We start from the raw sequence: 17,380 nt of genomic DNA, 5'->3' as shown, positions 1-17,380 counted from the left end.
TTTATTGTGCAGCACGATATAGTCGCAGCAGCTCTAGGACCAACACCACGACTCCTATGAGGTGTACATCCGAGCACTGTGAGCGGATTTGCTACTCTCACTCATACGTACGTGAGTGTTGTGTGTTCAGAACTTCAAATTATCCCCTGTTTCTACCATGATTTTGGTGATTTAGCCAAGCATCATGGATGCAGGAGCCTATGAGTGATATAGCATGATAACTGTAACGTTTTTTGGTAATTCTTTGTTGCAGCAGACTCCTTCGGCTTCTTTGACCTGGGAGCTACTTTTGGCGGCATGGGGTGGTAATTCGGTGAAGACATGGGAAAGCTAGATATGGGCGGCGCGGGGTGGTAATTCGGGTCAAATGTGATATAAGTCATGAAAAGCTTTGTATTTATAGAGGGTTCTCTAACAACCGGCCACGAGAAAATATAGGGATATAACGTAAACAAACAATACGATAGTCATGCAGAGCTATCGATCACGCAAAGCTTTTTCCTTTTGAGGGTGCTCATGAAGGAGTAGTTTTAGACAAGAATTGATCATGTAATCTAGATCGCAACCCTGAAGTATTGGGCCTCTTCTGCTTTCTTATATGAGCCTATTATAATGAGAGGAGCCCATTTGAAAAAGAAAAAGGAAAAAAAGAAAGCAAGGAGTCCAACGGACGGGAGTCTAACAACCCAACAAGTCCCTGTCCCAATTATTAAAAACAGGCATGCGCCAGGGCGCTTTGTCCTTACTGCCACAACGCTCTTTGACGGTTCCTCTGCCTCTGCGTCTACTCGATTCCCTCTACCTCTGCGTCGCCTCCTCTCCAAACAATCTGGCTTCTGGGTCGATGAGTTATCCTTCCTGTCAATTTCGTTTGTAATTCTCTGGCACATATGATCGCCTTCTTCTTCTTGTCAATTTTTCTAGCACATATGATTGCCTTCTGCCCTTTTGTAATTAGTGTGGTTGATCGCTTCCTTTTCAAAAGCAAAATTGTGGGAAACCTAAATTGAAGCGGCTAATTAAAAGCCTGCTACATGCGAGGTAATTAAAGTAGAAGAAGGCGATCATATGTGCCAGAGAATTACAAAAAAGCAGAACAACTAGCGAATAATCATTCCTACCTTACACACCTTTCTACCTTACACACCTGAACTATACTCTTAAATAATGACATTGTTAACATAGAACAAACATAGGCACAACAGCTAGCGAATGACAAAAGTAGGGGACACATGCCCCCTCAAAAGTAAATACAGACTTTTACGTGCATGCTCATTGCAACGCGGCATAGGCTTGCCCCCTAATTTTAGTTGTGGGCTCAATATCTAATCTCTGTACAACCTCATTAATCCCTCTCCCCTAATTTTAAGGGCTTGGATTGTTGTGTGAATGTAAAATCCTCTCTCTAATCTCTTGGGCCCCTTGATTTTGAGGGGTGGGTGGGCAGCTGGTCTGTGCTTTCCATTGCATGCAAAAAGAGAAAAGAATAGGAAAGGGAGCACGCAACTGGCTTGCGTAATCTGGCCTAAGTGCCTTGTCAAAAACTGCACGCTCCAATGCGCGCACGCAAATTAATATTATTATTCTACATTCTAATTAAGTAGGTGGAAATAAAAATTCAAATGATCATTCTTTTTTAGCCCTACGCACCTAAATTATCCTCTTAAAAATGTCATTGTTAACATAGAACAAACACAAACACAACAACTAGTGAGTGACAAAAGCAGGGGACAAATGCCCCCTCCCCTAGCGAGTGACAAAAACAGGGGACACATACCCGCTCAAAATTAAATACAGACTTTTACACGTGCGCTCATCGCAATGCGCGATAGGCTTGCCCCCTGATTTTAGTTGTGGGCTCAGTATCTAATCTCTCTCCAACCTCATTAATCCCTCTCCCCTTATTTTAAGGGCATGGATGGTTGTGTGTATGTAAAATCCTCTCTCTAATCTCCTTGGACCCCCTGATTTCCAGGGGTGGGTGGGCAGGTGCCCTGTGCTTTTCATTGCATGCAAAAAAATGAAAAAATAGGAAAGAGAGCACACAACTGAATTGCCTAATCTAGCCTAAGTGCCTTGTCAGAAACTACATGCTCCAACGGGCGCGTGAATTAGCATTATTATTCTATATTCTAATTAAGTAGGGGAAAATAAAAATTCAAATAATCATTCCTTTCTACCTTACGCATCTGAATTAGCCTCTTAAATAAGGGCATTGTTAATATAGAACAAACATAGGCACAACAGCTAGCGAGTGACAAAAGCAGGGACACATGCCCCCTCCCCCCTAGCAAGTGACAAAAGCAGGGGACACATACCCCTCAAAAGTAGATACATACTTTTACGCTTGCGCTCGTCGCAACGCGCGATAGGCTTGCCCCCTGATTTTAGTTGTGGACCCAGTACCTAATCTCTTCCCAACCTCATTAATCCCTCTCCCCTGATTTTAAGGGCGTGGATGGTTGTGTGTATGTAAAATCCTCTCTCTAATCTCTTGCCCCCCTGATTTTCAGGGTGGGTGGGTAGGTGGCCTGTGTGCTTTCCGTTGCATGCAAAGAAAAAAAATAATAGGAAAAGGAGCACGCAACTGGATTGCCTAATCTGGCCTAAGTGCCTTATCGGAAACTGTACGCTCCAACTCCCACACGAAAATTAGCATTATTATTCTACATTCTAATTAAGTAGGTGGAAATAAAAATAAAAAATAATCATTCCTTTTTACCTTACGCACCTAAACTCTAAAAAAATGGCATTGTTAAGATAGAACAAACATAGGCACAACAACTAGCGAGTGACAAAAGTAGGGGACACATGCCCCCTCCCCCTAGCGAGTGACAAAAACGGGGACACATGCCCGCTCAAAAGTAAATACAGACTTTTACGCGTGTGCTCATCGCAACGTGTGATAGGCTTGCCCCCTGATTTTAGTTGTGGGCCTAGTATCTAATCTCTCTCCAACCTCATTAATCCCTCTCCCTGATTTCAAGGGCATGGATGGCTATGTGTTGTAAAATCCTCTTTCTAATCTCTTGGCCCCCTAATTTTCAGGGGTGGGTGAGCAGGTGGCATGTGTGCTTTTCACTGCACACAACTGAATTACCTAATCTGGCCTAAGTGCCTTGCCGGAAACTACATGCTCCAATGGGTGCGCGAATTAGAATTATTATTCTAATTAAGTAGGGGAAAATAAAAATTCAAATAATCATTCCTTTCTACCTTACGCACCTGAACTAGCCTCTTAAATAATGACCTTGTTAACATAGAACAAACTTAGGCACAACAGCTAGCGACTGAAAAAAAGTAAGGGACACATGCCCTCTGCACCCTAGCGAGTGAAAAAAGCAGGGGACACATGCCCCCTCCCCCCTAACGAGTGATAAAAGCAGGGGACACATGCCCCCTCAAAAGTAGATACAAACTTTTATGCGTGTTTTCGTCGCAACGCACGATAGGCTTTGCCCCCCTGATTTTTGTTGTGGGCCCAGTATCTAATCTCTCTCCAACCTCATTAATCCCTCTCCCCTGATTTTAAGGGCGTGGATGGATGTGTGTATGTAAAATCCTCTCTCTAATCTCTTGCCCCCTGATTTTCAAGGGTGGGTGGGGAGGTGGCTTGTGCTTTCCGCTGCATGCAAAAAAAAAAGAATAGCAAAGGGAGCACACAACTGGTTGCCTAATCTGGCCTAAGGGCCTTGTCGGAAACTACATGCTCCAATAGGCGGGCAAGTTAGCATTGTTATTCTACATTCTAATTAAGTAGGTGAAAATAAAAATTCAAATAATCATTCCTTTCTACCTCACGCACCTGAACTAGCCTCTTAAATAATGAAATTGTTAACATAGAGCAAACATAGGCACAACAGCTAGAGTGACAAAAGCAGTGGACACATGCCCCCTGCCCCCTAGCGAGTGAAAAAAGCAGGGACACATGCCCCTCCCCCTAGTGAGTGACAAAAACAGGGGACACATGCCACCTCAAAAGTAAATACAGAATTTTACGCGTGCGCTCGTCGCAACACGCGATAGGCTTGCCCCCCTAATTTTTGTTGTGGGCCCCATATCTAATCTCTCTTCAACCTCATTAATCCCTCTCCCCTAATTTTAAGGGTGTGGATGGCTGTGTGAATGTAAAACTCTCTCTCTAATATCTTGGCCCCCTGATTTTCAGGGGTGGGTGGGTTGGTGGCTTATGCTTTCCGTTGCATGCAAAGGAAAAAAAAGAATAGGAAAGGGAGCACACAACTGGATTGCCTAATCTGGCCTAAGTGCCTTGTCGGAAAATGCACGCTCCAACGCACGCGCGAATTATCATTATTATTTTACATTCTAATTAAATAGGGGAAACTAAAAATTCAAATAATCATTCCTTTCTACCTTACGCACCAGAATTATCCTCTTAAATAATGCATTGTTAACATAGAACAAACATAGGCACAACAGCTAGCGAGTGATAAAAAAAGGGGACACATGCCCCGCCCCCCAAACAACCAGCTTACTGGTCAACTTCTCCAACATATCATGCTCCAGCTTCAACTTCTTACTCTTGTGCTCTTCGAGGTCAAGCTAACGATCCTAGTTCTCTAACTCGATGTTGAGGTCATGCTTGTTTTCGTAAACACAACACATTTTATGAGGATCTTGCTCCAGATGCTCAAACTCATGTTTTCAGCGAGCTTCATGGCACTGATTTAGTCGTGTTATCTCCCTGTGGTGCGGCTACTACAACAGTAGCAAAGTTAGTAGCACCTAGTAGTATTCGTATATATTCAGGTCCACGAAAGCAAAATTCAATGAAAAATAAAGAAATTTAGCCCTTCACCTGCAACATTGTGTGATGCAAGTGTATTGCACCTTGGTACCCTTCACCCTCGGCACACTTCGCAGTCGAGACTATCGGCGGCTCTAAATCGAAGTGTTCGGCTACCTCCAATATTTTAACCCACATTAGTGTGTAATATTTTTACCTAAGCTGTGTACGTGGGTATGGTGTTCCAGCATCGGCGACACTTGGTTGGAGCTAAATGCATTTGCGGTGCAGCAAATGGTGTCCGGCATGGGTTTGCACTGAGGCCCCTTGTTTCTAGCATCGTGCAACGCCGGATTGTAACTTTAGAGTCTAGACATGGTCGCTTGCTCTGGTCGCCGCCAGTCATGAGCTTGCTATCGCTGTTTTGCAGCTTTGGTTCGACGTCACTCATGGTCGTGGTCGGCTGGTCGCCCCCTGTCGCTCGTAGGTCGTAGCGGCGATCCATGGTTCTAGCACCCGCGGGCAGCCCGTCTTGCTGCGGTGGCAGTGGTCGTGGGCTTGGTGAGGGCGAGGTGAGCGACGCAAGCAGATGTCTAACGTGCGGTGAATGCTTGCGAGAGATGGGAAACCGGGGCGAGATTTTTTTTAGAATATATGATGATGAGAGTAGGAGCGAGGCATGGCCAACAGAGCGCAGCATGCGATCGATCTCCAGCTCGGCCGGTCAGTGGATTCTAATTCCTTTCTTCTGTTTGAACTACTCGATAATTAAGATCATCTTCGCGTTCACAAATTGGTCAGGGGAATCCTATTTGGTGCTTCACGCGCCGGTTTATAGTGTTTTTGCAAACCGGCGCCTGAAGCAGCTAACCACGCATAGTAGTTGGCCTCGGCCCAGCTTCATTTTTTCCCTTTCCGTTAAAAACTCAAAAATAGGTGTGTGGTGCCAGGATTTGAACTAGGAACCACATCGTTCGTACCAAACTGTAGTAGCCAACTTAGGACCTCACAATGCTTGTGGCAGGTTACTTCTTTTTATCAATTTCTTCTTTCCCTAATGTGTGCAAGCTCTTGTTCTTGTTTTCTGGCCTGGGTTCCGGTGGGGTTTTTTTTCCTGGTTTTCTTTTGTTTTTGGTTTCTTATTTTTTTTGTTTGCTTTCTTTTTTTAATTTTCCTTTTTGTTTTATTTTTTGTGTTTTCCTCTTTCTTTTTATTTTCAAATTTGATGAACTTTTTAACGAATCAATGAACTGCTTTTACAATTGGATGAACCATTTTTTTGAAATTCGATGAACTTATTTCAAATTCAATGAACTTTTTCCTGAAATTCATGAACTTCTTTTCGAATTCAATGAACTTTTTTGAAAGTCAATGTTTTTTGTCAAATTCGATGAACTTTATTCAAATTCAATGAATTTATTAAAAAACCAGTGAACTTATTTCAAATTCGGTGAATTTTTCCAACATTGATGAACTTTTTCCTACATTGATGATTTTTATTCAAATTCGATGACATTTTTCTTAAATTTGATGAACTTTTTTCACATTCAATATACCTTCTTTCAAATTCTATGATTTTTTAAATATTGATCAATTTTTTTCAAAAGTGATGAACTTCTTTTAAAATTTATGGACTTTCTAAAAATCTGTGAACATATTTTAAATCACGAATTTTTTTTATTTTTGGATTTTTTTTGTTATTTTTGTTTAAAATATCAACGTTGAAATGGTGAACCGTTGACCAAACCACCGTGAAACCATCAAACAGAGAGCGATGCAAGGGGGCTAGAGTAACTGGGCCTGCCCAAAACAAGCAGCTGCGCGCGCTAGTTCCTGAGGGCCCCCTATATCTCGCATTCTGCGAGAACGAGGGGAGTGCTCGCTGAAGGGGGCGAGCAGCATGGGCCGACTCACATGCGCGTGAGGCCACAGCCTGGTTCTCTGTTTTTTTACGCTTTCTGTTTTTGTTTGTTGCTTTATTTTTGTATTTTTTTATAATTTAAAATATCACAAATATACTCCTTCCGTCCGAAAATATAAGAACATTTTTGACCCTATGCTAGTGTCAAAAACTCTTATATTTTGGGAAGGATGGGGTATATTGCAAAAAACACTCTACAATTTTTTTGGGAAATGTTGAATCATTATTTGAAAAAATGTTAATCAAGAATTTGAAGAATGTTGAACAAGTGTAAGAATAAAATGTTGAGAAAGTATTTGAAAAATGTTAATCAAGCTTTCGGAAAATGTTGACTATGTATTGGAAAAAATGTTGAAAAAGTATTTTAAAAAATGTTAATCAATCATTCGGAAAATGTTGAATAAGCATTCAGAAAATGTTGAACCAGGATTTGAAAAATGTTGAAAAATTACTTGGAAATGTTAATCAAGCATTCTAAAAATTTTGAACAAGAATTTTAAAATTTTCGAACAATTATTTGAAAATTGTTGAATAAGCATTAAAAGTGTTGAAACAAAATTCTTAATTTGTATTTAAAATGTTGATAAAGTATTTGAAAAGTGTTGAAAAAATATTTTAAAAATGTTGAACAAGCATTAAAATGTTGAACAATGTTTAACGTGTATACAAAAAATGTTGATCACTTATTAATTAGATGAAAACTAAACTAAAGCAGAGAAATTAAAATAAAAGAAACAAAATAAAATAAGAAAACCAATTAAAACTGGAGAGACAAATAAAAAAACAATGAAAAAATAGAGAAGAAAAAAGAAAAAGAACAAAATGGCCAAAAAGGGAAGAAAACCCGAATAGCATAGAAGAAAGTGAAGAAAGAGGACTATAATAGGGCGGCCCAGCTACTTTATGCCTCAAGCACGATGCGCCCAGCTATTTAAACATGAGCTTAGCCTAGTGGTTAGCAGCGCCGGTCAAATTGCTAGAAGGTGCCACAGCGGAGCGATTCCATTTAGCGCGCACTTATTGAAAAAGTCAGGAATAAAGAAGGTGCCCGCGCAGCTAACCACTCCGCCTACGGCATATTATTTGTTATTAATAGGATCGAGGTCTACTAGAAGCGACAGAGCCAATCTTCTCCATTTTTTCTTTTACATTTTTTTCTTCTACATTTTTTCTTCTCTGTTTTTGCATTCTTTCTTCTTTCTTCTCAGATTTGTTTCATTTTTTTCTCCATTTTTTGTTTGGTTTTCTTTTTTCTTCTTAATATTTTGTTTTTCTTCTGTGTTTTCTAATGCTTGTTTTTGCTTTCAGTCTACATTTTCGTACATGTCAAAAAAAAGTTTGTAACAAGTGATCAACATTTTTTATATAAACGTTTAACATTGTCCGAATGTTTCTTCAACATCTTAATAGTTATTCAACATTTTTTTTATACTTGGTCAACTTTTTTAGTACTTATTCAACATTTTGAAATACCCATTCAACATTTTTTAATACCTATTCAACCTTTTCAACTAATTGTTCAACATTTTTCATACTTATTCAAAATTTTAAATTTCTTGTTCAATATTTTGTAAATACTTGTTCAACATTTTTCACATACTCGTTCAACAATTTTTAATACCTATTCAACATATTTCATATACTTGTTCATTATTTTTAATTTTTATTCAACCTTTGTTAAATACTTGTTCAACATTTTAAAAATTCTCGCTCAACAATTGTTAATACTCATTCAATATTTTTCAAATACTTGTCCAAATTTTTTAATACTTATTCAAAATTTTGAAACTTGTTCAACATTTTGCAAGTACGTGTTCAACATTTTCTAATACTTATTCAAAATATTCAAATATTTATTCAACATTTTTTAAATACTTTTTCAATATTTTTTAATACTTATTCAACAATTTTCTAATAATTGTTCAACATTTTTCTTAAATGCGATTATGAATAGTGTTTATTGTACATATATGTAGAATATTTAAAATTTAAATAAAATTACAAAGATAAAGAAAAAATGAGAATAGAAAACAGGTAAACACAAAAAAACATGCCGTTTACCTCTTATGCGGCTGAGCCGGCCAATCTGGGCTCGCCCCGACGCGAGGCGTCCCCATTCGCTTGCATAACGCGATAGAGGAGAGCAACTAGTTAACGAGCGCTCCTTCGGGAGCCTCGCAACAATCAGCGCCACTTGGCGTGCTTTCAGCCATTCGCCACGTGCCGCGCTCTGGGCGCTCCCTCCGGATTTTGTTTTTTTATTTTTCGGCATGCGTTTTCAGCTTTTTAAAGGTTTTTTGGGTTTTTTCGATGTTTTGGTTTTCCACCGTTCTTCCTTAGCTTTTTGATAAAACATAAATTGGCAAAAAAATGCGTTTTTTTTTCTTTCACGAGAGTCACGGCCGTGCCTCACGGAACGAAAAAAAAACGTGTTTTCTGTTTTTTTTCCTTTTAGGAGAGTCACGATTTTGCTTCCGATAATGTAGTTGTGCGGAAGTTTTTTTCCCCTGTAGTTTTCAATGTTTTGCATCTGCTTTCTTTGGTTTCTCTCTGCTTTTATTCAGTTCTTGATTTTCCCTCTTTCTTTTTTCCTTTGATTTTCTTTGTTTTCACTGTTTTCTTCAATTTTTATTTTACCTTTGTATTATTTTCAATGCATGTCTCATTTCTATGTTATATGTTTCTGTATACATCAGGAATATATTATATACACGTTTAATATTTTCAAATAAATAACTATCTATTTCGAAAAATATATGTTTTGAAGTCTACTTAGTTTTCATACACATTGTACATTTTTCGTATACATCTAAACTACTTTTTATATATGTTAAACATTTTAAAAACTCATGATTATCATTTTTCCAAATACTATATTGAACATTTTTTCGAATATGTGTCAAACATTTTACAAATACATGCCCCAAACATTTTTTCAATGTTACAAAACATTGTTTTTAAATAAGCAGGTTTTTATCAAATGTCACAGAGATTTTTTTGAAATGGGTGAACATTTTCTTGAATGTAACGTATATTTTTCGAATGGTATGAAACATTTTTTAATTACATAAGCATTATTTTACATTTTATAACATTTTAAAATTGTCACATACATTCTTTTGAAACACTTGGACATTTTTGAAATGCCTCATCTTGACTCTGATAGACGTAAGAGTAATATATTGCTTAGTTGCTTGCTGTAATTATACCGGTTATCCTTTACCACACTTACAAGCATTCTTTTAATAGAAAGACTGTAAGGGAGCAGCATAATTGATACAACAAATCTAAATTGCAAGTATTATGCCTTGAACCTCCATAGGTGGGAAGGCATCAGCCCCCTTCCACCATTAGGCTATGCTTGAGTCTGCATCTATAAGTATTGTTAGTTCTGGTACCATTGGTAATGAGACTTGCTGAGTACCCAAAGTACTCACCTTTGACACAACAACAACAACAACAACAACAACAACAACAACAACAACAACAAGTACATGTTACTACTTCAATAGGGATCTGACCACGTGGAGTTCTTCGATGATGACGGCCACTAGTTTAGCGGGGCCCGACCGGTAGCCTGAAACTGACATGTTATACGGGAATGTTGCTTATGTTTTCCTACCTCTAAATCATCATTTGATCTTGTCTGTACTGAGACCATTTGTTGTCTTCCGCTCTGATGATGTAGGTTGGACCATGTGGTCTCTATGTCTAATTATTTGGATCATGACACTTTTTTTCATAGAAAAGGAGGATGACCCCCGGCCTCTGCATCTGGAAGATGCATGTGGCGATTTTATTGATTATTCTCGAGGACCTTACAAAGTAGTACAATAATATGCCTGAATCCGTCATCTTGGCAACATCTACGGCTACTCCTATCCATATGATGAAGGGGTGCAAGCCGGGCCACATACCCAGACCTCTCACCTAAGCCTAACATCTAAAGCTGGAGGCCCCGACCGAGCCATCTACCGGGCCCGGGGCATAAACCGGTCTGATGCACTCACATGTGTCGTCGCCGCCATCTTCCGCTGGTCCATCTTCAGAGCAGATTGAAGTGTCAACCTTGGCAGGTCCTCCGCCATCGACGCCACCATGACGCCAAATGACGACCTCCACCTACGCGAGCCTTGGCAGGTCCTCCGCCATGGACGTCACCACGACGCCGAATGACGACCTCCACCTACGCGAGCCCATCTCCAAGCAACAGACGTAGATCCATGCTAGGATAGGTCCGCACCATCGCCGTCGCCCAACACCCACAAGCGCCACCCAACCCCAAGGTTCCCAAAGCGGTGCCTTCAAGAAGGAACGGTGCTATGAGCGCCGCCGCCGCCCAACAAAGTTAGCGCTTTCGGCCAGAAGACATAGGGAAAGGGGAAGTGAGGAGATAAGTCCATACCGACGCCTCCAAGGTGGGGAACGGCGCCCTAGGCATTGCCGTCGGCGCGGCCTGCCAGGGATTTCGCCCCAACTAGATCCCCGCCACAAGCAGTGCCTCCTGTACAGAATCGGCGACCACGGGAAGCACGGCCCGTCCTGTCTGGCCCACGCGACGAACATGGGAGGAGGGGAGGCGCTAGATCGCGCGCACCGACCACCGCAGAAGCCGCCGCCAGCCGCCAACGACCACCGGGATCCCGCCGCCTGCGCGGCCAGGACGCCAGATCCACCGCCCGCACGGCTGCTCGCCGGAGCCTGCCGTGTCTCGCCAAAGGAGTCGCTGCTCCAGATCCGGGACTACCCGCGCCGAGGCAGGGCAGCCGAGACCCCGTCGCCACCATCCTTGGCGCCCCGGGCTTGCTCGGCGGCTGCCTCAGGCGGCGGCGAGGAGGTGGGGTGAGGTGGGGAGGGGGCCGCGGTGGCGCGGCTAGGGTTCCCCCGCCGCCGCCAGGGGAGGAGGGGGGGGGGTCGCGGTTGTAGATCATGGCACTTGTATGCGCTATTCATATGTATATGAATATGTTCCCTCTTTGGTAGTGGAATTGTTGTGATATTCAAATTGTGGAGTCCATGGCATACGACAGCCCGTATATGGTTTTGAAGTCATATGCTTACGACGGCTTTGTATGCACTTTTATTCTAGAAATGGACCCCGAGGATATATATTTGGAATAGTTTTGCATATGGGCATTATAGTATGCATAGGCGAGGAAAAAAAGAAAAATCAAAGCTATCAGATCTATGATGGGTAAACTAAGACAATGGACATATCCGCACCAATCATCTCATGACACCACACAGATGATGAGGTTTTTCAACAACAATGTCTTGAAGAAGGAAGCGGCACTCAAGCGTCTTTGTCACCTGATTGAACCACAAAGGTCAAAATCTAGGTCTTCACCTTGAAGAATCAATCCGAACATATCCAAGCAATGTCCTTAACAAGGTAACAACATAAAAACATCGGCATTGCCAGGTATAACTAGCCCAGGTCAAACCTAGGCTTTCACCCCGGAGCTCACGGCCAGGTGCTCGAGTAGCACCATCGTCAAAGTCACTCAAGCAAACACTTTCCCGTGATCCCGCTAACTGCATGCGATGCGTCCGCTGCTGCTGCACAAGCATCCCTTTGCGTCAAGTCGTCGTCCATAATTTGCATCTCACCGCCGAAGTCAACAACTAGATCCTGATAGATGACCACCGCCGTCATGAAGCCGTAGGAGGTCGGTGCAGCATAGTCTGCAGCCACCGCCACTCGGTCTGACGAGATCTAAATCACTGCCACCAAGCCGTAAACTGTAATATCGTTGGTCGCTCACTGCCTGCGCCGAAATCCACCACCTTACCGCGGTAGTCCACCTCCCAGCAAAGAGCCCATCGCATGTCCAATGCCATGCCATGAGCCAACAACCAAAGTAGGCACTCTGGACCATTGGGTGGCAATGACCAGCCGCCCACTGGGCCGCCGGCGACGCACGCAACCTCCAGGAATCTTACGCCCCCACAAGACGCCTTCCAGCCAGATCCGTGTTGGGGGCGCCACCATGCGTATCCCACGGCTTGCACGCTGCAGATCTAAATAGGGGCGTCTCCTGGACACCACATACACACGTCGCCGTCGCTGCGGAGCTGCTACCTCTGCCTGTCGTATTGCCCCGCTGAGGACCTGCTCTCCCTGCCACGCTCGCCCACGCCTAGGTGCGCAGCACAACGTCGGCTTATCGTGCCCGCTGCCCTCACACCTCTTCTTGGCCGAGCGGCCCCACGCTGCCCAGTCCTCACGAGAGGAGAGAATGAATGGTCCGCCGCCATCAGCGCCGTGCGGCCTTATAACTGCGAATGGAGGAGTAGAATTTCACTTCTTCCTGTCTCTGCACTAAACAGGGACGCACAGGGGCGGATCCAGATTGGAAATTACCCGGTGTCCACATAGAAGAATGCAAGCCTACATATCAAATAATTCAATGATCTACACTAAATCAATGGATTACATTAAGCAAGTTCAAATTGAACCCGGTGCCAGTGACACCGGCTAGCTCTACATAGCTACGCCCCTGGGGACGCACACGGCCTTTTTAGTATGAGTATCATGATTTTTATCTTGAAGTGCAGTCCCACGACACACCAAGCATGGTCCTTAGAGATTTTTTTTATGGTTTCGAAGATTTTATCTTGATGACTGGTCCAACCGCACATCAAGCTTGATCCTCAGTTAATGGGGAAAACCCATGTGCATCACCTATCAATTTTAGGAATTAAACCTGAATGGTTAGGCCGCACAACCTTATGCCTAACTACTGAGCTGATGCTCTTTTTGCCGGGATCTATTAGATAGGCCTTAATAATCTCTCAAACCAGATAATTTGCCCCTAGAAGCTAGAGATGCTCTGACTCAATTAGTTGTAGGCAAGAATTCAGGAAAAAACTATCCACCGGTGGTCACTAGGAGCACCCATCAAGTGTGTAAAGCCAATCGTAGTTGGAGTATCATGCATGCTAACTAAGCAATTTTGATGATGTGGCATAAAAATAAATGAAAAAGAGAGAATGAGTTTAGTGACGCGAGTATGACAACATTCATGCTTTCGTTAATTTTTGACAGAAACTTGACGCTGAAAACTGCCATCCTTACATGATTAAAATTGCCATCAAAAATATCAGCGCGGCAGTGCCACACACCCAAAAATGATACTAAATTAGATACAAAAAGGAAGTCTCCTTCCCTAGTCCCAGTAATCCCCCCTAATTTCAAGGTGGGGCTGGTGCATTCTAATCAAACAAGCCCACATCACACCCTACGTAACTTTCATAGCAAATTTTGGGTAGGTCTAGCAAAACCCGCCACGCATCTGACGTATGGCACTTATCAGTACTATTATATATTACGGAGATAGTATCATACACTAGTATCATATATGCATCATCCTAACTCATAAAAAAACACACTGTCGACAACCGGTTCGAGTAATCAATAAAGTGCAACAGTAGAAGTGACCCAGCCGGTTGGTGGGGAGACAGGGGGCTCCTTCATGCAAGATGCCGTGCCAATACCTTGCCTTCACGGGTGGCTTGCAGCTGCAGGATATATGGACCAGCCATTCGTCTCGTAGCACACGTGAGATTTTAAGCTGCCATCTGCTCGGCGTGGATCGATCGTTGTCCACGCAGTCGAGAGTGCCATGCTCCGGCCGGCGACCTCCGTCTCTGTGGTTGCGGCCACTCTCCCTGCCATCTCCCGCCTCCGCCGCGGCGTGGCCGGCAGAAGGTCGAGCAGCACCGTGCGCGCGCGCATGCCGCTGGTGCAGCAGGAGGCAACGATGCCGTCGCTGGCGCACCGGGAGGTCGCGCGGGCGCTGGCAGCCGAGGCGGCGGCAGCGGTGCCGCTGCTGCCCTCGGCTGTGCCCGCCCACGTAGCCGACTTCCAGAACGGCGCTGGGACCGCCGTCGGCATGCTGGACGTGCGCCGAGGCGCGCCTGCCTCGTCGGTAATTCCTCTTTCCATTACATCCCCCACCACAGTTTTTTTTACGGGACGGGACGGGGAGGGGGCTGGCACCGGCACACTCCTCAACACTGTCTAATCTACTTCAGTCTTTAGAATTTGTTTGAAAAGACTTTAGTCTTTAGATAGATCAAACGATCTACACATCTTTTGTTAAACAGGTCAAACACGCCATTTCAATTTTCTCTCTGTATTTTCCGCACATTCAAACTCTATGGCCTCCTTTGTTTCATAGGATAGGAATAGGGAAAACATAGGAAGTAAGATGGCGTGCATCTCAATTCTTATAAAAAAAGACATGTCATTTGATGCATAGGATATGAATTTTTTTTCATTGAGTCTAGGCTAATATTTTTTCTCTCTTTAAAATATGAAGGATTGGTTTCTATCCTACACAGGAATAGAAATTCATTCCTACAAATCAAAGGGCTCCATATGAATTTTTTCTTTAAAAATCCTATCCTATGAAATTCCTATACATTTCGTACAAACCAAAGAAGGCCTCTGTGTCTCATATTCACATACTGGAGCAAACTGCTTCTTTGTCTTCATTTACTATGCCACCTTTCTTTATCACTCTCCACGTGTGTAGCATTGTGTACTATGTGCCCTGCCTGCCATTGCTAGAGAATGGACAGGCACGCTGTGGCCAACCCAACATTATCAACCAATAGCGCGACTGCACAACACATGTTCCCAATTGAGTTACACCACAACAACTCTTTAAAAAACGCCCACGGATCCCAAAAGTTCCGCACATGGATGGACAGTACGGAGCTCTGACGAAACACTTTTTTTCTTCTGTTGACAACCATACAAACAAAGGTTTGTAATCCAAGTTATGAGGAAATGTGTACGCTGTAAAAGTTCATAATTTATTGTCTACAGATTGATTTCATGCTGCACTCGTCACTTCACTGCAAAGTCCCAAATGGCGCAATCGACATTACGTCGGTTCTTATTTTCCTCAATGCCTTGACGGATGCACCACATTTCCTCATGGAGTTCATACAAGGCAGCCCAACTTCAATGGTTGTGATTCTTGATCTGCTCCCACGGAAAGACCTCGCGCTCCACCCGGAGTACATCCACAAGTACTATGAACATACTCACTTGGACAAGCAACGTGAGAAGATCGAAGAATTGCCACAAACCCGTCCATACCGGTCGCCGTCGCTCTTTGTGCGCAGTGCATGTTCTCCAACAGCGGTGTCGGTCACCATCGACTGCGGGCAAGGAGGGGAGGGTACCTTGGAAGAGATAGTGTGTGGTCATCTGGCATCAACTGTAAAGGAGGTTCTTCGAACCTGGCTTCATAGTTGCGCTTGTGACACCTCCAAAATCGAAGAGGCCGAGAGGGAGATCATGATCAAGAGGGACCAAGTTGTAAGATTAAAATCAATCGAGGTCGACCTAACTGCAAATTTGCCTAGGATGTTTGGTCCCGATGTGTCTGGCCACATCATCGCTGAAATCCGTAAGGCCTTTGGGGTACAACTACAGGAGGCCTAGGATTAAGAAGCAGAAATGTAATCATTTTGCATCCAATGATAAGCCTGTTTCTATAAAATCTATGAGTTGTAAGCAGTGTATGTCATCATTTTGTGCCACAGAAAGCGACTTTACCATTTTATCAAGCCATACTGAATAGATGTGTTAAACCTGGCAATGACGATGCTTTTGCATCGCTCCCTTGTTGAAGCCGTTGCTTAGATTTGCTCGGACTCGTTCTTCAGGGTGAAAACCTATTATCTGTCCTTTGGTGGTTGGATCCGGTAACGGAGGCGCTTGAGCGTCATTTCTTTCATGAAGGCATTGCCCTTGAAGAATGTCGTTGTTCTTGTGGTGTCAAGAGATGGTTGGTGCGGATATGGTTTATAATAGTTGTCGTTCGCTACTGGTCGCTTCAGGGTCTTTTTTCTTTATACTCGCTTGGGCATAGCTTTGGTCTTGTATGACTTTACTATTTGCCAGTGTTTTTTGTGTGCGTGTGTTGGAGTTGGCTGTGTGCATTCTAGATATGCAGAGACCAGGTGGGTGCTCTTTATGTGTGTATCCTAGTGATGCTTCGTTCTGAGTTAACAAAATTCGTCATTTATCGACAAATACTGAACAGATGTGTGCATTCTCATTGGTTGTAGCCTAGAATTGACTGTAGTCACCTAAATCACATTCACATATGCTACCAGACGAATGGCCGACACCAAGCTGGTCCATCCTGCATGCAAGCCATCCGTGAAGTTACAGACCCTGCTCCACGTGCTCCACGCGCTGGCCAAAGCCTTTTAGCTCCTGTACTAACACGCAGCTTCATTGTGTCTCACTGTACAAGTAGTATGCACATGCAGATCTCACTGTCTCTCCACCGTCTCCAGCCGTAGGGTTAGCTGGTCGAAACGACTTCTACTGTAGAATAATTGTTAACGTGGAACATTTCCGTGGACACCAATACCCCCCTGTTTTGTAGTGCTACATTTCCGTGGACACGGTTCATATAAACAACACGCACATATTAGTTCACATATGAAATCAACATCACATACCCACAACATAGCAAAGCATGACAATTTTTAACCATTCTCCTGTAGGGTTAGACCAGAAGTATGATTAAAAAGAAAGCTAATGGTAGAGGTACTCGTGCGGATCCCATCCTTTATATGGTGAATGTTCACGATTAAAATCTGATTCAAATGTTGAAGAATTTAAAATTTTCACGATTTTAAAAACGTGTTCACTAACTTGGAAAATATTCATGATTTCGAAA

The 17,380-nt window shown here is 43.1% G+C and overlaps 1 protein-coding gene across 2 annotated transcripts; it reads left to right on the top strand.

Annotated features, from left to right (window-relative positions):
* Positions 1-14,216: 14,216 nt before the first annotated feature.
* Positions 14,217-16,253, top strand: LOC119326411 (red chlorophyll catabolite reductase-like). 2 transcript variants are annotated; one of them, XM_037600064.1, is made up of 2 exons: positions 14,217-14,599; positions 15,676-16,253. In XM_037600064.1, the coding sequence occupies exons 1-2, from the start codon at positions 14,294-14,296 to the stop codon at positions 16,126-16,128; spliced, it is 759 nt and encodes a 252-aa protein (XP_037455961.1). In that variant the 5' UTR covers positions 14,217-14,293; the 3' UTR covers positions 16,129-16,253. The 2 variants fall into 2 exon arrangements, with proteins under 2 accessions (XP_037455961.1, XP_037455960.1); XM_037600063.1 differs by having other exon boundaries at positions 14,219-14,599; positions 15,505-16,253.
* Positions 16,254-17,380: the final 1,127 nt, after the last annotated feature.

The sequence above is a fragment of the Triticum dicoccoides genome, chromosome 6B (genome assembly GCF_002162155.2).
Source record: "Triticum dicoccoides isolate Atlit2015 ecotype Zavitan chromosome 6B, WEW_v2.0, whole genome shotgun sequence".
NCBI lineage: Eukaryota > Viridiplantae > Streptophyta > Magnoliopsida > Poales > Poaceae > Triticum > Triticum dicoccoides.
The sequence above is the reverse complement of the archived record's forward strand: the minus strand, read 5'-3'. Positions and strand labels throughout refer to the sequence as shown.